Source organism: Macrobrachium rosenbergii, chromosome 26 (genome assembly GCF_040412425.1).
Source record: "Macrobrachium rosenbergii isolate ZJJX-2024 chromosome 26, ASM4041242v1, whole genome shotgun sequence".
NCBI lineage: Eukaryota > Metazoa > Arthropoda > Malacostraca > Decapoda > Palaemonidae > Macrobrachium > Macrobrachium rosenbergii.
The window spans coordinates 13,446,454-13,474,222 of NC_089766.1; the positions used below are offsets into that span (position 1 = coordinate 13,446,454).

The 27,769-nt window shown below is 37.3% G+C and overlaps 2 protein-coding genes across 2 annotated transcripts in view; one reads left to right on the forward strand and one right to left on the reverse strand.

The window, feature by feature from the left end:
* The window catches only part of LOC136853063 (uncharacterized), a 33,574-nt gene extending 12,597 nt beyond the window's left edge, over positions 1-20,977 (reverse strand). The window contains 13 exon segments of the mRNA XM_067128305.1: positions 738-837; positions 988-1,112; positions 2,295-2,390; positions 3,538-3,696; positions 4,009-4,085; positions 4,456-4,834; positions 4,836-5,006; positions 5,499-5,740; positions 8,213-8,338; positions 10,242-10,354; positions 11,784-11,893; positions 18,466-18,930; positions 20,751-20,977. Of these exon segments, the coding sequence (XP_066984406.1) occupies positions 738-837; positions 988-1,112; positions 2,295-2,390; positions 3,538-3,696; positions 4,009-4,085; positions 4,456-4,834; positions 4,836-5,006; positions 5,499-5,740; positions 8,213-8,338; positions 10,242-10,354; positions 11,784-11,893; positions 18,466-18,729 (1,962 nt within the window). The 5' untranslated portion in view covers positions 18,730-18,930; positions 20,751-20,977.
* A 177-nt stretch (positions 20,978-21,154) lies between these two features.
* Positions 21,155-27,769, forward strand: part of LOC136853061 (transmembrane protein 272-like) — a 37,135-nt gene continuing 30,520 nt past the window's right edge. Inside the window, exon 1 of the mRNA XM_067128303.1 lies at positions 21,155-21,286. Coding sequence (XP_066984404.1) covers positions 21,266-21,286 — 21 coding nt within the window. The 5' untranslated portion in view covers positions 21,155-21,265. The remainder of the gene's footprint in view (positions 21,287-27,769) is intronic.

Consider the following 27,769-nt stretch of genomic DNA (forward strand, 5'->3'; position numbering starts at 1 on the left):
AAGATGGGAAAAATCTTTCAACCAAAAAAGTAGGAAAAACCTTTCAACCACAAGATGAAAATTTTCCAACAAAAAAAAAAAAACTTGAAAAATCTTGAACCAAATCTAATTTTTTTTCTTGTAATGTAACCACATTACTGATTGATTGATTTCTGACATTTAGCATGTAAAGCCAAACACTGGGACAAATTCGGCCATTCAACGGTTAAGGCAGCGAAAGTCAGGGTTGGAGTGGTTGGACAGCAAGATAAGACAGATCCTCAAAGTAAAGGATATGTAGAACAAAGCTTTGAAGGTTCAACTTTAAAAGTAAAAGAAAATCCCTTCACTATTATTCATTAAAATATTTGAAAATAAAAGAAAATAATTTAATTCGACTTTTGTAGCAAAGAGGGATAACTTAAACAAGGAAAACAAAAGACTGGCGTCAGTGCAAATCCGTTATGCTCGGCGGTTTAGCCTAGCAGGAAGGGATTCGTTCGTGACTAGACTTAGCCTAACAACCAAAACCAACTTGTGGACAGCCATTTTCGCCAATCTTGAGCATGCGCGCTAATAATATACGAAACTGTATTGGGCATTTATTTACAATAATATTTTACTTGCAAAGCAAGGTTAAATAGGATGATCATAAATATATTGCAGTACAACCTAAACCCATACAGTTATACATTTCCATTGTATATTCTCATTATGAATTAAAGAAACAAGAATAAACGCTAAGTAAAACCTCTCACCTGCAGGCAGAAATCGCCTCTATCCATATCCGACGGAGAGACGATCAACTCCCGCAAGACGTCGTAAGCGTACAGAGCAACTATGCCGTAATGGACGACCCTTCGGAAAAAAAAGTGGATTCTTGTTGATTTAAGACTTAACAAGTTAATAATATGTATGATCTATATGGAATTTTAATAAATAAACATTTTTATTATTGTGGTTTCATTCAAGGGAAGAGAAAACTCTCCAGCCTCTGTTTCCACTCACCACAAATCCAGAGCAGAGAGCAAGTGATTCAGCTGAACCAAATACGCGGGATGAGTGACGTAGATTCTGTCCTCGTTCGTTATGTTCTTCCCCAACAGTTCGGAGATCAGGTACCGCCACTCTATCTGCCATTGAAGGAAGATCATATAATCAAATGCTCTTAATTGTATTTTATTATTACTTAATAGGCTTACTATATTTCCCTGAAAAATGGCCATGTCGTATAATCAGCAAACAGACATGTAAGTCTACGGGTCACCCTACTCCTATTTCACTACTCGTAGAAAGTGCCGTTACAGAGGCTACGGTACGCTTCCGACCTCAATTCAGCACGGGTTCACTGTCCGTGATATATACTTACTACCACTACTATTATTATGCACGGCATGAACAAGAAGAACCAGTTCTAGTACAAGCCCAGCTTGATCTAGCACTAATCTGGGTATCTGATGTGTCTTGCACGACCCTTTATGTATATTTCATCATTCGTATCTAGCATACGTACAGTCGTCACGCTGCTAAAATCGCAACGCCCCATAGTAAATTTATTAATATTGTTATGTTTGGAAGACCTGACGTGGCGCCTTAATACTTTATAAAATTATGCCCGTATATTTTTATATGTATATTTTTAGCTAAGAACTTTCGCAATGACGCTTTTGTTAAAAATGGTTGCGCTGTCGAGGTTTTTTAACATTTAAAAAAATTGTCGCCAATTTGTAAGAGAATGAGACAAGTAAAATTCTTTATAAGAATGGTATTACATAGCCTTATCAATAGTAATTGCTTAAGTAACATTTACCATTATTAAATGGCAATGCCGAAAGCTTCATGTCCTATGACATTTATACAGTTATCAAATCTATTTTAACTACTTTTATAACAGCGTTAGTTAGTTAGAAGTGAAAAATAATAGCATTCATCATTATCAATGCCGTTACTTCACTTTCACTTTGTTTGGCTTTATGCACAGCCCTCCACAGGGATAACTCCCTCTCTGGCGGGCCTTTGTACGTTTTCAAAATAAGGTGCTTCTTATATATTTTATAATTGTCACAACGAAGGCAACATAACTTGCAGCTCGTCCACTGTGCAGTGGTCGATCTACCAGCATCGCTCAAAAGATATATCACAAACAGTATTCTTTACCTTCATACATAAATTACTAATTAAGCCATTGCTTAAATGGCAAACGACTAATACTTAGTACATCGACCAAAGGAGTTTATCATCAGACACTAAGTAACAAAGTCATAAAAAAAGGCGTCGTTGATCACAAAGCAAATAGAATTATCGGGCAATCTCACCACAGGCGCCATTTCTTGCAGTTCATCGACGGTGAACCGGTTGAAGGTGAGGGCGTGCTGCTGCACCCGCAGGTCCTCTTGTTTCGTCGGTTGGATCTAAGAAGAAGAAGAAGAGAGATCTATGAGGTCATTCAGCGCTGACAATAATGTTGAAGCTATTGTTAAGAGAGGGTGGAAAGTTAGATTTAAGAAAGAGAATGTGAACGGAGGTACAGTAAAAGGAATGAATTAGGTCGCAGCTAGGGGCCGAAGGGACGCTGCAAAGAACCTTGAGTAGTACCTACAATGCACTGCGTGAGGTGCACTGACGGCACTAACCCTCAAAGGGCCACTCCATTTTTTGTGTCAAACTATAAGGCTGCAAAAACGCATGCAAGAAAGCATGGTCAGTTACCATTAATTAAATTGCAACAATGTTTTAATTAGAATGTAACTTTCTCTTAATTTTTCATTTTTAGATTTAATTTTAACGTCACTGACTAAAATCTGTACTTTATTTTCATCGACAGGGAATCACATTTTCAATGCTGTGAAATTACATTTTCATAGACAAGTATTTTCCCACTGGCCAGATATTAGAGTTGGTTATGGGGAGAGATACCAAACAACAAGTTTTTTTAAAAACATACAATTTTGTAAAGGAATAGAAACAAACATGACAGTTATTCAGTTCGAAAAATAACTGTCCGCCAATCACTCAATCACTCAATCAATCAATCAATCAATCAAGAGAGAGAGAGAGAGAGAGAGAGAGAGAGAGAGAGAGCTCTGGGAAAATTTTAAAGGATTTACTTATTCTATGAAATTTAAGCTTTCAAGCCAAGGCAGGGGGCGACTTTCGGTCACTGAACACTCATGACAGCAAGAGGGAATTGGAGAGGCTGAACTGCAAGATAAAGAGGTCCAGAAAATAAAGATGATAGTGGAATGATATAAAGATGGCACTGATAGAAAACCCCGCGGTTGCACTAAGAATTAATAGAGTTTGGACAGCAAGACTGAGCAATGATGGCACCAACCCCTTACGGGATTATGAAGGAAACCAATATCTTCCACACAACACAAACATGGACTTCGCTATCAATTCCCTCAGGGGGCATTAAACAAACAAAAAACAAACAAGCGGGTATTTCCACTTCTCCCCGCTCCTAACTACCAACGTTCCTTCCCACAAATCCAAACATCACTCCTAACCACGCTCTGGTAGCGTTCTATTAACACGGTTGTTGCAGAATGAACGCACCTCATCTAGGAGCGGGACGAAGTGGTCGACCACGGCGGAGAAAATGTCCTCTCGCTGGTACTGCCCGAAGTAAGACTCCCAATCTGTTTCAGTTATGTTGTTCAAGGTTGTTTGGAGCATGGTGGCGATCTCCTCGTTGCGTTTCTTGTCCCGGCTTTTCTGGTATTTGTGGAAGATGAATAAAAGTCAATTAAAGCAACTAGAGGGGAATAAACGGTGTGTTAGGGCACTAATTCTGAATGGTGCTTCTTTTTCTAAGATGCTGGCGTTGGTTTACAGATGCAGCGATGCAAATGATTCCTTTGGCGAAATAAATGCAAGATAGTTATTGAGCAATGTTTCTCCCAAGTAAAAGGAACTGTCAGACAAAACAGAGGAACTTTATTATCAACGGAATTCCGCTGTTGCCGTCCAATATATTTTAAGAAAACAGATTTCAATGAATGAATTTTATGAAGACTTCAACCATACCTTGAAAAGCTTGAAGATCGTCTTTCGACTGAGAATCCTACGTGGTTTGTCCCCATAATCCTCGTCTGTTTCTTCGTCTGGAAAAGTGGAAAAAAAGCTTAATTGTTTTACCCATACATATAATTATGGACACATGTATGGGGTTAATCTTTCAATGTAAAAGCAGGAAATGAAATATAAGCCTCCCGTGATGAAAGCGAAAGTTGTTCATATATAACAAACACTTTCGTTTATGCACTAGTATAAGTTGGCAACTTTGCAACTTCAACACGAGGGAAGTAAAACACAAAAATGCTCTTTACTTACCACTGACAATCTACATACGTCCAGATTTTATTTAATTTCTTTCTCATTACAAGCTGTTTATATAACCTTTGGAAGTACACCATAAAAAGTTTGCTACCACTCACAATCTGAACATCTGTATTATACCCTCCTCATACTCACAGTCAGGATTTTCAGTCGTTTCTTCCGGAATCGGTCCTAACGACGTAACCCAATCAGTTTCCTCTGTTGAGAGCGATGGAAGGGAAGACGTTACTGGATGCGGAGACGATGTTGGAGAACTGGACGAAGAAGAAGAGTCAGAAGATGATGAAGAGTTACTCATACTTAAAGGAGTCGCGTCGAAGCCTTCTATCGCCGACTCTCCATAGAAAACGGTACTCGTGATTTTTGAATCTTCGGTTGTAGTAGGTTCGGACCGTTCGGACGCAGTCGGCTTCGTGGAAGTACTGCTGGTCGAAGGGTGAGTCGTTCCCGGTACGTTTTTCTCCAACACGTCGTCCGTGGGTAGGACATTGAAGGATGGCTTTCCCACCAGGTTACCTCGAGGGGCCGGTGAGCTTCTCAGAGAGAGATCCGCGTCCGCGAGGGCCACCTTTGGAGGGGTTCGTTCGAACTGGTATACTCTGCTGTAAGGCTGCGACGATCTCTCTCATAACTGGGTCGTTGCTGAGATCGCCGAAGAGAGCGCGGCGCCCCTTGAGTCTCAGGTACTGAAAGGAAGAAAACGAGTTACTTATCCATTCAGGGTCAACTGTAAAAAATGAAAGAATTAAGATGGAATGAAATGTAATATGAAAATTTGGCCAAGGGCCAAGCGCTGAGACCTACGAGGTCATTCAGCACTGAAAGGGAAATTGAGAGTAAATGAAGTTTTAAAGGTGTAACAGAGGAAAAAACCTCGCAGTTGCACTATGAGACAACTGTTAAGAGAGGATGGAAAGTAAGATGGAAGAAAGGGGATATGAACAGAGGTCCAGTAAAAGGAACGAAAGGGGTTGCAGCTACGGGCCGAAGGGGCTTTGCAAAGAACATCAAGTCAGGATTAATAGAGTAGTGTACTCTATTAATCCTGCCTTAAGTAACGCCTACAGTGCATCGCGTGAGGCGTACTGACGGCCCCACCCACCTAAGGGGAACCTATTAATCCATCTGTGTCAATCGCTCTTCCTATTTCTAAGTATCTGATCCTCTCTCCCTCTCACCTCGATCCCGGGAGAGCGGATTTGAGGCCCGATGAGCGACGGTATGAGTCCATAACGCCTGGGCGGGGAGATGTCGACGGCATATCGGGTGGGTTCCTGGACGTCGATTTGAATCAGGATGTCGAGCAGGGGCACGCCGTTCAGTTTCATCAGCTCGAGGACGGCCTTCGTCAGGTCCCAGGTGTTGGGGTCGAAGTGCCGCCCGATGTGGAACTCCTCCAGATCCTTCAGGAAGGTCAGTGCTGCAGGAGAAGCAAAAGTCAAAGTAAAAAAAAAAATAATAAATTAGACGGGTAAGGAGGATACGTTGGGTGATTATTACCATGTTTATAAAGTTTTTATGTTCGTACATTTGAAGCTGCTGCTACTACGGGAATGGCATTCGTTGCAACAGTAATATAGTGATTACATCATGTTCGTCTATAACACTGATAGGCGGGACCCAATGGACTTGGGGAGGGGGAGGATATTTAGCCTGACCGCCGTCCTGAATGACAAAGTCATTTTGATTCTCACGATAAATCAGAACCTTGATTTTTAAAAGAATTCAAATTGGATTCTTAGTTAATTGAGATATATAATAAAAAGTCATACTGAGAGTATGAGAAGGATACTGTAGAAGATTTTGAAAGAAAATACGAGAAACAACTCTAAGAAAATCACCTATCAAGGAGGACGGCGTTTTTCTCGCGCTTAGAATTAAACGCAGTGCAGGTATAAGTTAAAAAAATACTACGAATAACAAATCCCTTTCTATGTGGACGTGGTTATTAAACAGAATCTTGAAAGTGGGTCAGGGGAACAATGACGACCCTTAACAGCCAGTTAAGAACTTCTATACGACCTCTGACAACCGACTATCGAGTATCGACCAGTTCTTGTCGGAAGTCAGGTATCGGTCGTATGCACCTCTGAAAGTATAGATCTGAACAACAAATATTTTATATTATTTCAGTAGATGAAACCTATTCACATGGAACAAGCACACCAAAGGGGCCACTGACTTGAAATTCACGCTTGCAAAGAATGTTGGTTTCAACCTCCCACCGCAGACCCCACAATGCAGCAGTAACTGATCATGATACAGACCAGTGATTTTTCATCGCCCTGGGGGAGACGCAAACGCGCGATATCTGAGTGGCGTGCCACGACACTAACCACTAAACCAGCGGACCAGTTAAGATTATATAAGATTACCCGATCAGTTCCTTAGTTTTTTCGTAGTTATACTAGCATGTAATGATTTGGGAACACAATTTTGCTTTTATTTGTCCAGTTATAAGAGAGAGAGAGAGAGGACGGTACAAATGAATTAGCTAAATTAGTGTTTTGATAAATATCGTTTTAATGAATTAGGTAAAGTGCTACAGAATAGAATATAGAATTTAGGCCAAGCGCTGGGACCTATGAGGTCATTCAGCGATGAGAAGGAAATTGACAGGAAGAAGGTTTGAAAGGTGTAACAGGAGGAAAACCTCGCAGTTGCACTATTAATCAACTGGTAAGAGAGGGTGGAAAGTAAGATGGAAGAAAGAGATTATAAACGGAGATACAGTAAAAGGAAAGAAAGGGGTTGCAGCTAGGGGCCGAAGGGACGCCATAAAAGAACCGTAAGTAATGCTTACAGTGCACCAAGTGAGGGGCATTGACGGCACTAGCCCCTACCGGGGTGTAAAGTGCTACGGTCCGAACCAATTCATAATTTCTGAATACACACTGTGTAAATACATGTATGTATGCATAATACACAGTCAACATTTGCGTGTTAGTACCCAAAATGAATGACTGATATGAATAATTTTAAATAGCTCATGGCTGGGCTCAGCTGAAAATTTTGCTACTATTTTTTTTTTTTACTAAGATATATTGTAGTTTCTCTTTTGACCCGAACAATAAGCACAACACTATTCTAAACAGTAATTCAAAAGATACCAAGAAACAAAGATATATATATTATATACATATATAATATAATGTATATGTATGTATTTATATATCATGTATATAAATGTTAATATATCTACAGTAGAATCCACGGTAATGATCTTGATTATAAAGACGGAATGTATTTTCAAAAGTAAATACAAAACTTAAAGCTTTCGCCCATCCTTCTGTGGACTTGATCACTAAACTAATGGACGAAAGGTTTATGCTCTGTATACATTTTTACAAGTACATGTCGCCTTTATAATCAATATTATGACCGTGGATCCTACTTTAGATGAGGAAAACGAAACTGTGTTTTTGTTTTTATATATATTATGTTTATATATATATATATATATATATATATATATATATATATATATATATATATATATATATATATATATATATATATATATACATATATATATATATAATATATATATATATATATATATATATATATATATATATATATATATATATTTATATATTCATATATATATATATACATATATATATATATATATATATATATATATATATATATATATATATATATATATATATATATATATATAGATAGAGAGAGAGAGAGAGAGAGAGAGAGAGAGAGAGAGAGAGAGAGAGAGAGAGAGAGAGAGACTGCAACAAGACCGTGAAAAGGTAAGAGCGGCAAAAGGCAGACCAAAGAGCAAAGGAACTCAACACCAAATAATCCCACTAGCGAACGGCATCAAGACCAGCGGAGCCACGATCCTAAAATAGGAACCGGTTCATAAACCCACCCTCAGTGTAGTCCTCATCCTGCAGCTCCCCAACTTGCAAGCAGGATCCGTAGAAGACGAACATGTTCCTGTAGGGCTTCGGATCCTTGGCGCCCTCGGACTGACCCAGACTTTGCCTCAGGAGCTCTGGAAAATAAAGGTGTCAAGGTGAACTGTTTTATATATATATATATATATATATATATATATATATATATATATATATATATATATATATATATATATATATATATATATATATATATATATATATATATATATACATAATATATATATATATTATATATATATATATATATATATATATATATATATATGGATAAAATTATTTAATATATAACATTAATTATATTATAAATACATATATATACTTTACAAATTTATAATAATGCGCAGTGTTATAAATAAGGAAACGGATGATATATAAATGAGTTAAAATAATATATATTTATATAAAAATATAACCATATATGTATATGTTAGTGAAAAAATTATTTAATGGAAAGAAATAAAAATAATTAGGTATGATAAGGCTTGAATAAATAAAAGAATAACGCAGTGTTAAAGGAAAGGAAACGGATGATATAAAAATTTTTAAAATATATATATTTGGAAAAAACTAGAACCAGCAAGGTATGTAAGAAAATAACGAAAGAAATAAAAAATAACTTAATGAATAAATAAAAGGTAACGTATTTAAGGAAATAAGCCAACTAATGAATATATTTATATAAACATATATATATATATATATATATATATATATATATATATATATATATATATATATATATATATATATATATATATATATATATATATATATATATATATATATATATATATATATATATATATATACTAATGAATCAAATAGAATAAAACAAAACCAACAGGTAAGTACGTAGACAAACCAGATGAATAGATGAAGATTGAAACTATGCCGATCCCACGATCAATTATCCGCTCTATTAAATCTTTATATCTATTTCCTTCCCCTACTAAATATCCCGGGGCCCACCCACTCCATGGGCTCAATTGCCCATAGGCTCCATTCCCCGAAGCCCACCCCCAGCGCTGAGCTGCCCTGCTAACTCGCTAATTCGCCAGCAATTATTTCTGTTTTTTTTTTAATGGTTTGTTCGTTTTAATATTGTAGCCAATGGTGGAGGGTCGTTTTATTTGCATTTAAATTTTGTTGCTAATTTTTGCAAGTGATGTTTTATTGTATTTAATATTTACTATTTTCGCCTTTTACAGTGATACCTTACGAGTGCTGAAATGAAATGTTTATATATATATATATATATATATATATATATATATATATATATATATATATATATATATATATATATATATATATATATATATATATATATATATATATATATGTACAGATGCTATGATTTATGTATTGTTCCTATGTATTAATTTTTTTTTTTAATTTTTAGGTTTAAACTCATTAATATTAATATGTAATTCAATATATGATCAGATTCATGTGCAAAATTGATGACTAAGATTAGAGACATGCAATTATATGTGTGTAAATCATGTATATTTATACATATATATATATATATATATATATATATATATATATATATATATATATATATATATATATATATATATATATATATATATATATATATAAGATAAACATCGTTATATTTCTCAAAAACTGTTAGTGAAGGAATGGATATTCAACAAATAACATTTTCATGGCAAACACATGACTCAGTTCAGGCCAACACCACTCCTCCCCTATCAGACCATCTGATATGTACTGTAATAGTTCCTCCACCAAAACGCTTCCATGAACCTTCCAGGGCATGCAGTATAATGGTATACCACTACATTTTATATATTCAACTCTATGATCACTTCCCATATACAAAGAGACAATATTCCTATAACCTTTCCCTCACCCAGATGTACCTTACACACCTTGGTCAGCCATTTAATTACACTAGTACCACCACACTGTAACCTCTCAACTTGTAAGAGAATGTTCTTCACTTACCACTCAGTATGAGATCAGTCTTTTCTGGCAGTGTGTTGTGGTTGATGGCGTAAAACAATTCTTCTTCTCCCGCCTTGTGCTTGTTCTCTTTGATCCACGTGCCGCAAGTGTACCTGAAGTTGACAATAATTCACTGTACATGATATTAATGTACGTAATATCCACGCTGATTTTATAGCCTTAAGAGAGATAGTTTATAAAAGATTGTAGGTTAACATTTCATTTCACTTATAAAGCTAGAGGGAGATTTATGGTTCCAAAGATGAAAATGGTTTCTTTACTACTTACAGATGCGTAAGACTTATCAAGTTAAAACTACCATACGAGGGTACTTTTTTTATACAAAGATTTCCTTAAATTTTTCCACAGAATTTTTAAGTAAAACTCTTTTTGGGATCCTTCAACTTGGCAACGTCTTAAAGACTCGGAAACTTTCTACTTTTAACGACTAAGTTTACTTAAGAATTTTACCTTTAAAATTTCCCTCAATGCTTAACAGCAGTTTTATTTTAGAGATAAGGCCAAATATATCAATATATTTCAGCTAGTCAGTGGCAAAGAATATAATTTCAGAAAGGAAACGACTTACTGAAGATTCTCCAGTATGATTTCACTTTAGACTTCAAATGTCACTTATATCAGAAGATTTCCTGTTATCTTTAAAGCATTTCACCTAACATATAAACAAATAAGGAATAAACCAATCATTATCCGGAGAGCAAATATTTAGACAAATTTCAGCTGAAATGCAAATGTACACACACAAGGAAACAAAGTAGCAAAAGCCTCAAGTTTCCTAGAAAAATTCCCGGGAGCTTACAGGAGTACACGTGAACTAGAAACTCCTGGAATTTACCAGAAGAGACAAGTAAAGCTAAAAATTCCAGGAACCTACTGTAAAAATCGACTGCGGGTAGAACCTAGAAACTCCTAGAGTTTACTTGGAAAGACAAATAAACAACAGCAACAAAAATCTAGGAACTTATTACAAAACCTTATTGTAGGAAGAAAACTAGAAGCTACTAGAATTTACTGGGAAAGAGAAGTAAAAAACAAAAATAATTCCAGGAATTTCCTAAAAAAAATCGAGTGGGGTTAGAAACTACTGGACTTATGGTGTAAAACATGTTATCTAAAAATCCTCGTAACTTCATCGAGGACTGGACTGGACTGTAGAATTTGGGCCAAAGGCCAAGCACTGGGACCTATGAGGTCATTCAGCGCTGAAACGGAAACAGGGTAAAAAGACTTAAAAGGTGTAACAGAAGGAGAACCTCGCAGTTGCACTAAGAAACAAGTATTAGGAGAGGGTGGACAGCAAGGTGGAAGAGAGAATATGAACGAAGGTACAGCAAAAGGAATGAACGGGGTTGCAGCTAGGGGCCGAAAGGACGCTACAAAGAACCTTAAGTAATGCATACAGTGCACCGCCTGAGGTGCACTGACGGCACTCCCGCCCCCCCACAAGGGGAGGAACTTCATGGAGGAAAAACTTCCTGGGAACAACACCCGTGAGATAAAATAAAATTTTCTTGCACTTACTGGAAAAAGTCGTCGCAAGGGTCAACGGAGGCATCCATAGAACTAAGTATACTTGAAGCTACGTGAATGCACTCTTGCGTCAAGCACATGTCCACTTGGCACGTTCCTGCCTGGAGAACAAGAATAAATCAACGGATCTGACAAAGAGAGGAAGAACTTAAATATTTTTGGTTACAAAAACGTTTGACTAATGGGCCTAATTTGTGTACGGTGAAAGGACTGTTTAAAAAGGGTATTGTGAAAGTAGGTATACAAACTAATAATACTTGAAACTAGAAATGTTATATTTGCCTAATAAAAGGGGCCAATCTCGTGGACAGAATGATGGCCAATAGAAGGTGCTCCAAAAATACAGCGGGATAATGATTATGACGATGATGATTCAAGCAAAAATACACAAATACACCCAAAAATAAACCTAAGGGAAAAACAATATTCTTTATGGTTGTTAGTTACCAATTATCTTAAAAAATACTTTTTCTTTAATCGGCATATATTCCTACATTCTAAGTTTGCACTATTATGGAAAACCAAAATGTGTATGCATCCCCTAAAAGAGGACATCAGGGTTTTGATTTAAACCCACAAGAGGGGCAAATCAAAATTTAAACCTGAACCCTAAAAGAAGTAATGAGGATTTACTTGCAAGCCTTATAAATGGGACATCAGGATCTTTATTTAAACTCTAATAGGATGAACATCAAGATTTAAACCTGAACCCTAAAAGAAGTAATGAGGATTTAATTGAAATCCTTGTAAATGGGACATCAGGATCTTAATTCAAATTCTAATAAGGGGAACATCAAGATTTAAACCTGGACCCTAAAAACAGTAATGAGGATTTAATTGCAAGCCTTATAAATGGGACATCAGGATCTTAATTCAAACTCCAATAGGGAAATATCAAGATTTAAACCTGAACCCTAAAAGAGGTAATGAGGATTTTATTGCAGTCCCTATAAGTGGGACATCAGGAATTCAATTTAAACCCAAAAAAGGAGAACATCAAGATTTGAACCTGAACCCTAAAAGAAGCAATGAAGATTTAACTGCAATCCTTATGAATGGGACATCAGGATCTTAATTCAAATTCTAATAAGGGGAACATCAAGATTTAAACCTGAACCCTAAAAGAGGTAATGAGGATTTTATGGCAATCCCTATACGTTGGACATCAGGAATTCAATTTAAACCCAAAAAAAGGAGAACATCAAGATTTGAACCTGAACCCTAAAAGAAGCAATGAAGATTTAATTGCAATCCTTATGAATGGGACATCAGGATTTTAATTCAAACTCTAATAAGGGGAACATCAAGATTTAAACCTGAACCCTAAAAGAAGTAATGAGGATTTAATTGAAATCCTCATAAATGGGACATCAGGATCTTAATTCAAACTCTAATAAGGGGAACATCAAGATTTAAACCTGAACCCTAAAAGAAGTAATGAGGATTTTATTGCAGTCCTTATAAATGGGACGTCAAGATCTTAATTTAAACTCTAATAAGGGAAACATTAAGATTTAAAGTGAACCCTAGGAGAGGCCATGAGAAATTTATTCCAGTCCCTATAAATGGAACATCAGAATTTTAATCTTAATCCTAATAAGGACATTCCATTGTCCGCCTGCACGTCATTATTTTAAGATGATGTACTTCAGTGCGAAAAAAACTGAATTTATGCAGTTTCATCATCAAAAGATCATCAAAAATTCGATCTGAAAGATTAAGCTCAAGGAGTTGCAAATGACTGCAATTCTGGAGCCAAGTGCTGTAACTACTTTCCTAAAAGTTGTGCAATTCCAGGTCGCAAGAAAAACCAAAGTGGACCAAAGAGACGATGGAAACACAACCTCCTGGAAAATCTGCAGACTGGAGTGAGACAATATAAAAGCAGACTTAAATGGAGGGGTCGGTTAGGGCGGAAATATGTCACAATGAGGTTCAACCACCTGCGAAGTGAGGGGGACGGGGAGGGGAGAAAGCCAACCTCCTGGAAAATCTGCAGACTGGAATGAGAAAATACAAAGCAGACTTATAATCTATTAATCCTGTATGGAGGGGTTGGTTAGAGCGGAGATATGTCACAACGAGGCTCAAGCACCAGCGGAGTGAGGGAGGGACTGCTGCACCACCTCCATTTTTAGAAGGAAGTTACGCAATTTCAGTCCACAAAGGCCCGATTACGCAGCCTCGGGCCTGAAGAGGGAAGAAGCAGCTCGGCGACTTGTATAAGAGAATCTCCCTCCATGATCGCGTAATGACCCCGAAAATCGATGCTGGTAGCTTCTTCGGTCGATCCTGACGAGCGCTGCGTGACCGTGACCTCCAGTGAACTTCCGCTCCGGTCTCTCTCTCTCTCTCTCTCTCTCTCTCTCTCTCTCTCTCTCTCTCTCTCTCATGGTTCACCCAATCATACTGAAACAACAACTTGTCATTAGAAATCAATGATGTGGATGCATAAATTCAGTTCTTTCTCTCTTCCGTTGACAACTAGAAACAAATTTAATGTAACTGTCTCATATGAGGAAATCAAGATAATGAATATATGAATTCCTTTCTCTCTCTCTCTCTCTCTCTCTCTCTCTCTCTCTCTCTCTCTCTCTCTCTCTCTCTCTCTCTCTCGTGGAGTAATTATACAAGTTCAACACGGTATCCTCTTGAACTGAAGTTAAAATTACATAAAATTTAGCTCTCTCTCTCTCTCTCTCTCTCTCTCTCTCTCTCTCTCTCTCTCTCTCTCTCTCTCTTTTGAATTAAAGCAATAAAAAAGCAGCCGTCTTCTGTATAAAAACCAGAACATAAATCATGCACACATAGGTCCACCTTTCTCCCTTGTCGGTTAACCAAATCCTCAGCGGCTTAAAAATTCGCGAAACCAGATTTTTGTAAAACGCAATGACCCCATGGTGGCAAATTCCTATTCGACCTTTGACCTCCAAATATGTCCTAGTTTGAACTCCCATCACCAATAGATGATATAAATGAAGTTTTGAATTCCTTATCTTTCAAGATGATAAAATTATAGTACTTAAAAAAAATTTGACCATAGTGGACAGGTCACGTCAGGGGCCAGACAGATAGAGACAGAATGATTTAGTACCCACTGGACTTTACTTGACTAACACTGAATTGTGTATCTGGTGGTTAGTCAGTTGTAGTTGGGAGCAGCCGGCGGCGGAGAAAGGAGAGGAAGAAATAAATGAGAGATCTGAAAGGTCAAAATTTTGGAAATAGGAATACGGCCTCATAATTTAAACAAAGCGGCCTCGATGAGGTAATCGCCGGTATAGTTAACAAATTCAACTCAAGCTTTCTCATCAAACACAATTCCCTGGTAATACCGTCCAAAATGAAATGAATAATAAAACAAGCGACCAAGAGAAAATAAATATTGCCATGTTAATTATACGAATAAATCCGTATAATCTCACGGTGTCATTTCATTTGCATTCTTTGAACTTTCAGTCTGGGAAATCTGGTTAAAAACTAACGTCGAATGGTGGTCGCTCAGAGAGAGAGAGAGAGAGAGAGAGAGAGAGAGAGAGAGAGAGAGAGAGAGAGAGAGAGAGAGAAATCGTTACTCAGAAATAGGCTAAGCTAACAGAGAGAGGAAAAAACAAAATGTTAGTTAAAAGCTGCTGAATCACAGGATGAACTCCTTTAGGGGAAACAATTTTGTCAGTACCATAGTCCCATATATATCTATATATATATATATATATATATATATATATATATATATATATATATATATATATATATATATATATATATATATATATATATGTGTATATGTATATACACAATACACACATATATATATATATATATATATATATATATATATATATATATATATATATATATATATATATATATATATATATCCCTATGTAGCTGTTTACATAATCACAAATCCACAAATACGGAAATATGTTCCAAAGTGCCGTTAAAGCCCGAGGAACTCTGAGGTGTATTTACACACAGTTATATAAAGCATGACTAAGGTATAACTATGTGGAAAAATGCTGCGGTGTAGAGCCAATGATCAAGAAATCCTGACCAATATATTCGTTCCAAAAATGCTGAGTAACACTGTCTCAGAGAGAGAGAGAGAGAGAGAGAGAGAGAGAGAGAGAGAAGAGAATGATATATCGGGTTGAAAAATGCGGTTTTACAGTTACTTGTTTTTTCGAATGACTTCAACCACTCTGCATTGTAATTTCAGTCATCACAAGGGTGTATTTTAACTACACGACTATTGTAATGACAATTCCATCCTTCGATCAAGGGCAACATTAACTGTAAGGTGCTACTTTGGCTTGTTATCTACGTGTCACCTACTCCGAGGTGCTAAATACTAAACATGGCGGAAGCTCAACGGGACGCCGTGTTTCGTATTAGCCCCCCTCTGGGATCAAAGATATAATCTGTCGACCACACAATAGAGAAATGGGTGTATAAAATACTTGATCCCCGAAGGCCTAGTACTAAACACGGCGTCCCATTAAGCTCCCGCCAATTTTAGCACTAGCACCTCGGAGTGGGTGACGCGTAGATAAGCTAAAGTAGCACCAACTGTAATTTAGCGACGAATTCATAAATGAGATTTGAAACTCTACGGAATTTACACACCCGATATAGTTACTTTTTTTGTCGCCTAATGGCCTAACCCCATTGCTGAAACATTATCTAACCTGTTGCGTCGTAACAAGGTTAGAAAGCAGCTAAATGACTACTACCAAACCCAGTATGACGGATACGTCAATCCTGGATGCTGTTGAAAAGTCATATTATATAAATAATTTCAACAGGCGATAGAATGGCCAACGGTGCTACTTTGGCTTGTTATCTACGAGTCATCTACTCCCAGGTGCTAGTACTATACATGGCGGAAGCTCCTTGGGCCGCATTGTTTAGTACTAGCCCCTCGAGGATCAAAGTATTATATACACCCATTTCTATATTGTGTGGTCGAACAAATTAATAATTATATTAATAAACGACATCTTCGTGCGGCCGTTACTTTACATTTACCATACGGTGTTTAGTACTAGCACCTCGGAGTAGGTGACGCGTAGATAGCAAGCCAAAGTAGCACCTGGCCAACTAGGTAATTCAGCTGACGCTACATTGTCAAAAGACACAAGTAAGGATAAGGTCCAGTTAGCTGGCTATTGGATTTGTGGGATGAGAATTACCTCGTCGAGGTCTTCCCAATTTTTATTATGAGATGACGGTGCACATTTTCACGGAGTACTGATCACTTACGTTATTTCTATCTCTCTCTCTCTCTCTCTCTCTCTCTCTCTCTCTCTCTCTCTCTCTCTCTACCCAAGTTATAACACACCAGTCGACTATCGACAGATTTTTAAAATACGTCAGCAGTAACATCTATATATACAGTAGTATATATATATATATATATATATATATATATATATATGTATGTATATATATATATATATATGATACATATACATACACATATGTATCTATACATTCAAAGAGTATTCATAAAAACTGTTTTTAAATCAGTCATAAGGACGCGTGAACTCGGGAATGTGAATCAGAGAGAGAGAGAGAGAGAGAGAGAGAGAGAGAGAGAGAGAGAGAGAGAGAGAGAGAGGAAGTGGTAGTGTTGAACAATCGCCAAACACAAAACAAAAGTTTAATGGCCTTCCATTTCCATACGGTTTCATTGCCGGACAGAACAAGCAAACGTCTTCATTTTAGAGCATAACGGAGAGGTGAAATGGTTACCAAAACACTTCCGCCGCTGCCAAGAAGGCGTGGGATGGTGAATAGGGAATGGTTAACAGAAGATGGTGAATAGAAAATGGTGAACAGAACATATAATATATATATATATATATATATATATATATATATATATATATATATATATATATATATATATATATATATATATATATATATATATATATATATATTAAATGAAGTGGCTGCAAACAATTTATAATAGTAATAATAGAATTAGCAGCAGTAGTAGTTTCTGTCTTAATCGTTATTGCTAGGTATGCCTAAGCACTAATCTTAGTTCAAATTTGTAGACAAATTGGAAAAGCCGAGGAAGCTGTCTTGAAAAGTTATAGCACTGATGCAAAAGTTTATATAGAAAATTAACCTTAAAAATTGATGCACATTTTCTTCCAGATAATAAGATTTTTTAATGAAAACTGCTACTACTACTACTACTACTACTACTACTACTACTACTACTACTACTACTACTATTATTAATAATAATAATAATAATAATAATAATAATAATTATTATTATTATTATTATTATTATTATTATTATTATTATTATTATTTCTCTTGGTTACATTTTATATTGTAATTTAGAATCTAAACAGGTTCACTATCATCATTTGATTAACCTACCTATATTTGCGGATGACGTAATAATGAAATAATCTTATCTACAAAATACAACATGTACCTATCTTTATTTTCCGTGTGTAACGCAGATATTCTACGGGTAATCAAATCCACATTTAATTAGTAATCATCATCATCATCATAATCACCTCCAACGCTATGGAATACAATGTATAATCAGTAATAACAAAAATAAGCCATTCTGAAAAGCTTACCTCTGACGCAATGGTGAAAGTACAACAATGACATTAACATCATAATAACCTCTTACCTGTCTTTTGTCTCTGTGTTTCACAGGTGTGTGACTGCCACGGTCGTTGCCATCTAAGCGAGCGTATAATTTCACGAGGACGAAGCTGGCGAATCCCAGAGCCGCGAGAGAAAAGAAGAGGAGCAGGAGGCGCTTCCCGCCATTTCTGCCCTGGCGGGAATGTCTGAGAGATTTGTATCCCTCTTCCCCACTGCTTCTCACGTGGTTATGTTCTTCCACTCGCACTTGTGTCCATTCGGGAGACACTGCACTTGAGCCTTCCATGTTCATTTGTACAGAAAACCACTTACACGTACGGTTAAAGCTTAAGATAGATCATTTTTGCACTGCTCAAGCACGAGGTATAGCGAGTCAGGAACAACGCAGTCACGCAGATGGTGTATTAGAGGGGCAAATTCGTAAATACAGAAATTAATATACACTGTGACTTCCAAAGGTCAGTGCCCTGCCGTCATGTAGGTGACCCTGTGTAGGACAGGATGAGGATGACTTGTAAAAGTAAAAAGTAAAAACAAAAATCTATCTGCACTAGTAGAATAATACACTTTAGGCAAAATATGCACTCATTTTTCCAGTCATGTAAAATAAAGGAACGCTAAAAATACACAAAGACATTAAAAAGAAAGCATAATTGCTCCGCAATAAAATTATACTAAGTTTACAAGTAAATTACTAAAACATTCATGAAATACTGAAGTATGAAAGTACCTCTCTATAGCCATGATGAGACTATTAAATGATATAATTAAAAAAAACAAATTAACTATCATACAATAATCAATAAACATGGCTCAATTTTTCTTTGATCACAGTTATGGGAAATTTGGTTGACGGTAATATTAACACAAATATCTTGCTCAAAAAGGCATTGCTTAAGCTTGCAAAAAACCGTAGCGGTTTGTCACGAGTATCAGTTGGCCATAATCTGTCTTGAAAGCAACGGACAGTAAACAAAATATTTTACTGACGTCACGTGCAATGCTGACGGGAGGTAAGACCAATTATTGAAATAACCATTGCAATGATAATGACAAGCAAGTATTAACGTCATGCATAACGGTTTATATTACATATAATGACCTTTTGAAGGCCATTCGGGGTCACGCCTGCCTGATAACGGAGGCTAAAGTACGATCAATATGCAGCTGACCTCATCGGTTACCGCCGGAAGTCTATTCTAGACCGACACTGTATTTTGTTTCATCGCGAAATTGAAGTTTTCATCAAAAAGGTTTATTTGGAATTATAAGGTTTCCATGAAAAAAATAAAAACGGTGGTTTTCGACATAAGGTTGTTCTGAATTATAAGGGGATATCAATGCAGAGCAGGTTTTTAAGTACTAAAGAGGTTGTTTTGAATTGTGGAGGGTTGCAATGTGGAAAGGGTGGTTTTCACCATAGAAATGGCTGTTTTATTAATTGCGTTTCACCTTGGAAAGTGGCATTTTCATTTTTCTTTTCAAATTACAAGATTAAAGTATAAAAGTGAGAGTTCCCTAAGGGTTGCTTCGAAATCGATATGTTTAAAGTCGGTTTTCTCGAGTGAAAATTAACACTGAATTACGGAACTGGGAGAGATTATAATGGTCAGGCAAGATTCTGTTTGATTAGACTCAGACTGTTGACTTATTCGGCAACAAAATAACCAATTGCTGTTCACAGCGAATTCCCAAAATCGGCTGGAGTTATTGAAGATGCAGTTATACTTGGTTTTTAATAAGATGGGGATATTAACCTCTCACTCAACATAAATCCTGATACTAGGCCTATATCAGATGAAGTAACTGCAGTTTGGTTGGTATGCTCATTTTTCTCTTGGGCTGAATTAACCACATACCCAAGAAAAAATTGTAGAAAATTAGTGAAATTGGCGATAATAAAATTATTTTCTGTAATTATGGCGGTTTAAAAAGATGACAATCAATTCTAGGCCTATAAGAACACAATTTCAGTAAAATTAAATTCACCTGTATCCGATAAACTGTCTTTTAACGTATATGTAATTTTTCACGAAATGGGGAAAACTTTTCAGGCCTAGATCAGTGACAACGTCCTCCCAGCCGAATAATTAATGTACCCCTAAAGCTAGGATACGTGCTTCCACAGACGCACTGTTCACTTACCACAAATAATTATTCCAGTGTCAGTCGCATTTCTTTCATTGATTTCGTGTTCATACTCATTCGAAAACAAAAGATCACTTCAAAGAAAATATGCCACACTGGTTTCTTCATCAGCCTGCATTATTAAACCACAAGTAAACAACTAAAACCACGATTCGATACCTTTTTTATATCTCCCTGAATTAATGTCACCGGCCACGTATCATCGTCACCATCACAACAACAACAACGTATTTTTTCAACAGTATTCGTTTTAGTCTTCAAATAAATACGGTTTGGTGAGAAGACGATTGAACTGAGAGATGCGATAAGAAGCAGACAGATCTTTCCTCACTCGGGGTCAACACCAGAGTGCACACAAGTCATATAGCCAAGTCCAGGGTGCACGAGGCTCGGACCGGTGGCGGAGGGAGGGAGGATGGACAGGGGCGTCCGTCCGATAGTCTACTCTAGGACCTAGGGATAGGTTCCTGCACTCCGGCCGGACAGGCGGGGGAACGGGTCCTTCCCCTGGGGCTGCGGGCCCTGTGGAGGTGTTTGTGAGAGTACCGCTATCTTCCTTTGCACTCGCACACGCACGCGAAGGGGGTTTTGGAACTCGCTTGGAACGATGGTGCTCTTGTTTGCGCGGCAGCCGTTTCCGAAGTACTGAAATTCATCGGTTCTTCAGAAGTTAAATGTTTTCCTGGAAAGAAACAGTTAAGAGAATTTGGATGTTTGTCAAACGTGCTTTGGCTTTTAAGCTCTTGTGACCATCTAAAGTCCACCTGATGTCTTGGGAGATTAAGATGGGTTTACAAATTTCGTAAGTCTTTACCCCTTATCTGTTGGTTGCTAAGAGTCCGGAGGTACACGCCTAAATGAGCTGCCGCTGAACAAGGACCCGTGCTGACATTAGCCTGGATTTATACCACCACCAGTCTCAACGCCCACCTTCATGAGGGCCTTTCTTGATACTGATGATGATATAACTTCCAGTGGATGCTTTATAGTGCTTTTGTTAATGCAAAGATTTTTTACAGCGATCAAACCTGCTAATTGTTATATAATTATTATCAGTAGTAAAAGGTTTAGTACTACTAGGTATTCAGATTTGTTCCTCCTTTTGTTACTGACACTTGCAGCAAGGTAATATTAAGTTTATTATAAATTATCCTCAGCCCTAGAACCCATCAGAGCTTACCATTCATCCGAACGTGTTTGTTTGTCTGATAAGCCGGTGGCTTTTTGGGTCCCGTTACAACCCATGTAAAACCATATATCGTATCAGTGCCTATGTTGATCTAAGCATCGAATTAGCTACTTCATGGTTAAGCGACTGCGGTGGTTTGCAGCCAGGGCAAGAAGGCATAGGATCTAGGAACCTCGTTCCAAAATATTTGTTGGAGATCGAAATATTAATACTCTCTGGAGCTAATGAGAAAAGGTATATATTATAATCTCTTAAGCCTCCCGTCTCAGGGTTGTCATCCTAATAGATCTGGGACCTTCCAACTCTGTTGCCTTTTACACACACACATATAGGCTATATATATATATATATATATATATATATATATATATATATATATATATATATATATATATATATATGTGTGTGTGTGTGTGTGTGTGTGTGTGTGTGTGTGTGTGTGTGTGTGCAATGTTTACGTTACATTGCTTTTATTTTTTTCTCTGCTCTTCTTGATTCCTTTGGATGCGAAGTTACTCGTCTCACTGAGTTTAGCGTTGGATTTTTTCCCATTATCTAATTTATCACAATTTAAGGGGAAAAATGTGGTTGCCTAGCATTCCATAATTTTCTCAGATACCTACGAGGGCTTATATGCCACGTGAGTCTAGCTTTAAATATTGGTCACCCATCCAAGTTATGAACAGACCTTTATTTCGTTTGGGTCTTAGCTACATATGAGTAATAAGGTTCCCCGCCTAGACATTCATAAGGCAACGAAGGACAAGACTTTCCCTTTCGAAAAAGGCAGAGTAAACCAAATCAGCATTATGCTGTGATTCCTTGTATTTAAAGTTAGTTGCTCTAACATTGCTGTTTTTGAATCTGTATTTATTTGTTTTTATATTTATATATCTTTGTTATTTATTTGTTATTTACGTTAGCAACGACAACCAGAGTAGTAATAATAACAGACTCAATATACTGAAATTCTTTTAGCGACCAGAAACATGTGGCAGCTCTTCTTCGCACTGTTGTTTACTCACGAAGCAGTTGGACTTCTGCCAGCACGGCTTCTTGCTTCTTAGACATTTTATGTATAGGCTAAAGTAAATCACCTCTGTCAGCCACAGTCATCTCTTTGAAGCGCAAAATTTTTATCATTCACTCATTCCTTTTCTACAGCGAGTTAATGACACCGAACAGTGTCGCTTTCGCAGTATCATTCTGTGACACAGCATTACTTCGTAATTACCCATCAATGACTATCTTAATATATAAATTGTATTACGTTATTGACTACGTCAATATTAATATTTTAGTGATCCTCATTATTATTCTTATTGTTGCGATTATTAAATTCGAACGGATTATTTTCCGTTTAAGTCTAAAGGAAAATAATTACTTTCTTAAACACTGTTAATTGGCATTCATTTTACACGAAGGAGTAACTTAACTAGAATGTAAATTAAATCGTCATAATTCCTTAATGACGATATGGTTCATATTAATTACTGCATAAAAAACATTCACCCCAAACTTTTAGATATCGGGAACTTCCTACTTTTGTTGTTTTTGAGATTTTGTGCACCTGACCAGTCTGAGAGAATGGTCTATCACAGTGGTTCTCAGCCTTTTTTTTGGCCCATGCGCCCTTTCACCATATGTCAGAATGCCATTTCCAGCCCCATTCCAAAATCGTCTGCCTCGAAAGGTGCATTCCAAATTCAACAAAATACCAACACAAACACACAAGCTAGTGAAGAGAAAACCCAGCGTGACCTCTCAGTAGTGCGGACCGATGCACATTGCGTTATGTGTGGTCCTAGAGCCAGTTTGAGCCTGTCAATCTGTGGTCACAATTCCCCCCCCCCCTCCTCCACCCAACTCTGAAATTCCTCCCCTAGGGGGGAATTCCCTCCTGGTTGAGAACCACTGGCTCTATCAGCAGAATGTTTCACCACTTTACTTTTTATCATTAGGTATAAGCCTAAGAACCAAATGAAGATCTGGAAAAAAAAAGCGTGTTCTTAATGAGAAAGGGAAATTTAAATATGATACTAGATCACTGTATCAAGTTTTCGAAACTCTACGTTAAAGATAACACCACAACTGGGGCACACTGTAAGCAATACCACCACCCTTTCTGCTGGTTGTTCCATTTAAATGCGTTATCATCACCTCAGTTTTCAACCTCTCATTTCTAGAGATGAAGAATATACAAAAGTTTTGCTTGGGGGATAGAACTGAACCAGTGGACAGCCTGAATGAAAAAGAACATTATTAAGGAAATGAGCAACAGGAAATGAGAGAAAACGGGGCAAACCCTCTGGCTAATTTTGTCCCTAAAGAAAGATACAAATAAATTCGCCTCTTTGGGACGGCGTCAGTGACCTTGGCAGTTGTAACGCCAGATAATTCTTATTCAGTCCTTTTTTAATATGTTGTTTTTTAAACTATGACAGAAGGCAAATTGTCACGTGACACCATGGCCACCGAATTTAATATAACTTCGATTGAATAAAATCGTCCTCTCACGCAAAGAACACACATACGAGAGAGAGAGAGAGAGAGAGAGAGAGAGAGAGAGAGAGAGAGAGAGAGAGAGAGGGGAGGGGGGGGGAGGCGGATTTTGCGCTGAATCATCTCATATTTTCTCCAATCGAGTTTCAAACCACTATTGCACGGATTTATGCAGAGACATGAATTCACAGCGTCTCAGAGTCAGAGTGCTAAGGCAGACCATTCATGGTTGACGGTCCCTCGAGTGCGCGTGTACTCCGAGGGGAACGATAATTCACACTCTGACTCCTCCTTCAAGTCCTACTCCGGCAGTCTGAAGCTGTTTTGGTGTATCTGTATTCGACCTTATTCTCCTCTACGTCGCCACTGGGAGAAAATGACGCTTGTACTAGATTGTCCGTGTTTGTTACAAGTTTTGGTAGGACTAAGGGATAGTTCCTCTTGTTTATTTTGGTTTGAGACTAGTATGAGTTTGTGTACTTGCATATCAGTGTCTGCAGTCTGCTTTATTTATTTTTTTTTAGCTGACGGTAAACATTCTCAACTGTCATCACGGAAACCAATTGTAATCTGCTGTTCATGCTGCTCGGCACATTTGGCAATTTCTTCGGTTAAAATTGTCTTCTTTTATATAATATTCTCTTCTTGCAAATGATTATTATAAAAAGTCCTCCTCCGTTCTTTTTATAATAATAATAATAATAATAATAATAATAATAATAATAATAATAATAATAATAATAATAATAATAATAATAATAATAATAATAATAATAATGACCGGGTGATAAATTTGCGTTGCTTATAGTATGATGCTTATGTTTCAAACAGTATTGCTATAGCAAATGAAAGATGATCTGTTCATCATCAGTAATATAAACAGAAAGATGTATTGAAAATCAATTTTGAATTCCATGGTCAGAACACCAAAAACAAGAGAAGGCATACATTTTCCCTCTCCGCTACATTTAGGGTACCATAACAATTAGCTGTCAGTCACTCGGGACGGAACGCCTCTAATACAGTACGACAAATGTAAACAAATGCATACAACCAAGAACAGAAGGTACAAGCAGATAAAGATAAAACGGAGAACATCAACGTCGGCCTTGCATACATTCACCCCACCGTGAGAAAACCGATTATTTGCGTGAGTTTGCCATCGATTGGCGCCTCCAGTCAAGTGATTCCCGTTTTTTCCGTTACTCCCGAAGAACACACATTCAGACTTAAACCCCGGAGGTCGGCGACCCCGCCCACGGAGATGTGAGGGGAGAGAGAGAGAAAATCGAAAAAGAAAAATGTGCAGCTGATTTCATGACCGGAAGTTCACCAGCTGCGAGGAGGAACACAGTAACCGACGCTGTTTTACAACACGAGTTGCCTGGTTGATGAGCAGGCTACAAGACGTCGAAGCCAAGGCGTGAATGGGCCTCATTAGAATTCACGTGGGAAGAAGATTTTGGTCAGCCAACTGCTCGCAAGTTTGCGGGAAAATAAGTGCGGCCTAATTTTTGCATTTGTTTCCAAACACCAAACATGGTTATCGAGATTGTTAGTGTCGTTAATTAGATGTTTTTATAGTTCTGTGACATCCACGCCGAACCGTTTTCTTAGTTTGTACTGCAAAAAAATAAAAGAATGTTAGAGATAACATTTCCCAGTGTGAATTTGACTGCATTTGCATCTTTTACAGCTGTCACAGTCCATACTCATACTAAACAATATTATTTTCATCTGCTCAAAATGATGATGAAAAGAAAGAGAGTTGTTAATAAGGATGAAAACAGGAATAAAACAGATATAGGTCTACAGTATTTTCTAGGACTAAAAGTTACGCAGAGCCAAAGAAAGGTAACGGAACAGAAAGCCGTAGAAAATTCCAGATCTCTAATTCATGCGTAGCCTAAAATCAATCGTCTCTCCAAATCTCTTTTTTTTTTTGGCAGAAGATTCAACCATCTTTTACCCTAATCTGCTAGCCATCTGTTTTCAATGAAGTCTAAATATTTTAATTAAATCTCCTCTCTCTCTCTCTCTCTCTCTCTCTCTCTCTCTCTCTCTCTCTCTCTCTCTCTCTCTCTCTCTCTCTCTCGTGGCCTTGTAAATGAGAACAGGCCTCACAGAACAAGAATTAACGGTGAATATCTCTTTAGCGTTTGGTTCTTGGAATAATAAAATGATTTACGACTTTTTTAAGGGTTTACACTCCCACCCCATCCGTTATAGGAGAGACAGAAGGAAGAACAACTCATAAAAATCCGGTAAGATATTCGGAGAGAGAGAGAGAGAGAGAGAGAGAGAGAGCCTCTTTGACATACTAACAAGGACAGAGAACTGTCATGACAAGAACAAAAAAGAACTGTCACACGTTTACCGTTCATTAAAACTATAAGTAAAGAGAGAGAGAGAGAGGAGGTCATTTGGTAATTATTACAGGTACCATAAAAATGCCGGCTGCCTACCAGGAGTGGCAGTTCTAACAGGAAGTAATAATGACATCTTTCTGAATGGAATGACCCAACTTCTAAAGGAAGGGCAATAGATGTACTGTAGGTGCAAAGTTGCAGAATTAAAAAAAAACAAGTGAAAAATGCACCGAAGTTTCTTCGGCGCAATCGAGTTTTCTGTACAGCTATAATCAAAGCCACTGAAAATAGATTATCTTTCAGTGGTCTCGGTATAATGGTGTATGAGCCGCGACCCATGAAACTTTAACCACGGCCCTGTGGTGGCCTATCCTATATAGTTGACAGAAGCACGATTTGGGCTAATTTTAACCTTAAATAAAATAAAAACTACTGAGGCTAGAGGGCTGGAATTTGGTATGTTTGATGATTGGTCGTTGGGTGATCAACATACCAATTTGCAGCCCTCTAACTTCAGTAGTTTTTAAGATCTGAGGGCGGACGGAAAAGTGCGGACGGACTGACAAAGCCGGCACAATAGTTTTCTTTTACAGAAAACTAAAAAGTGATCGGAAATGTAGATGTTCTATGAAATTAACATAAAAGTTGCGACGATTGAGATGAGCTTTTTTCACAGCATATGTGGCTTAACAAGAGCTGAAGTTGTGAAAAAGTGAAATACAAAGAGATGGTTTGGCCCTTTGTAAAGAATGGGAGACGATAGGCTGCTTGAGAGAGTATATATGAGTGACGCAGTGTGCGTAGGGTTCTTTGACATACTGTTAATGAGCCTTCCTCGTAGATGTATGAAGCAGGTAATATTAATGGAGTTTTATGCACTGGAGGTTCATCCGTGATTCGGTGGTAATATTATGAATGCGGCAGTGACTATTGCTTTGTTATTTCTTTGGAGCCATCCTCCAGTCAGGGGAAATACTTTATCTGAGATAATAATAATAATAATAATAATAATAATAATAATAATAATAATAATGAATTTCAGAATGGAGAACATTCAAAGCATATTTTTAACTTTTTATTTATCTGGTACCATTTTCGAAAAACCAGCTGAAATGAGC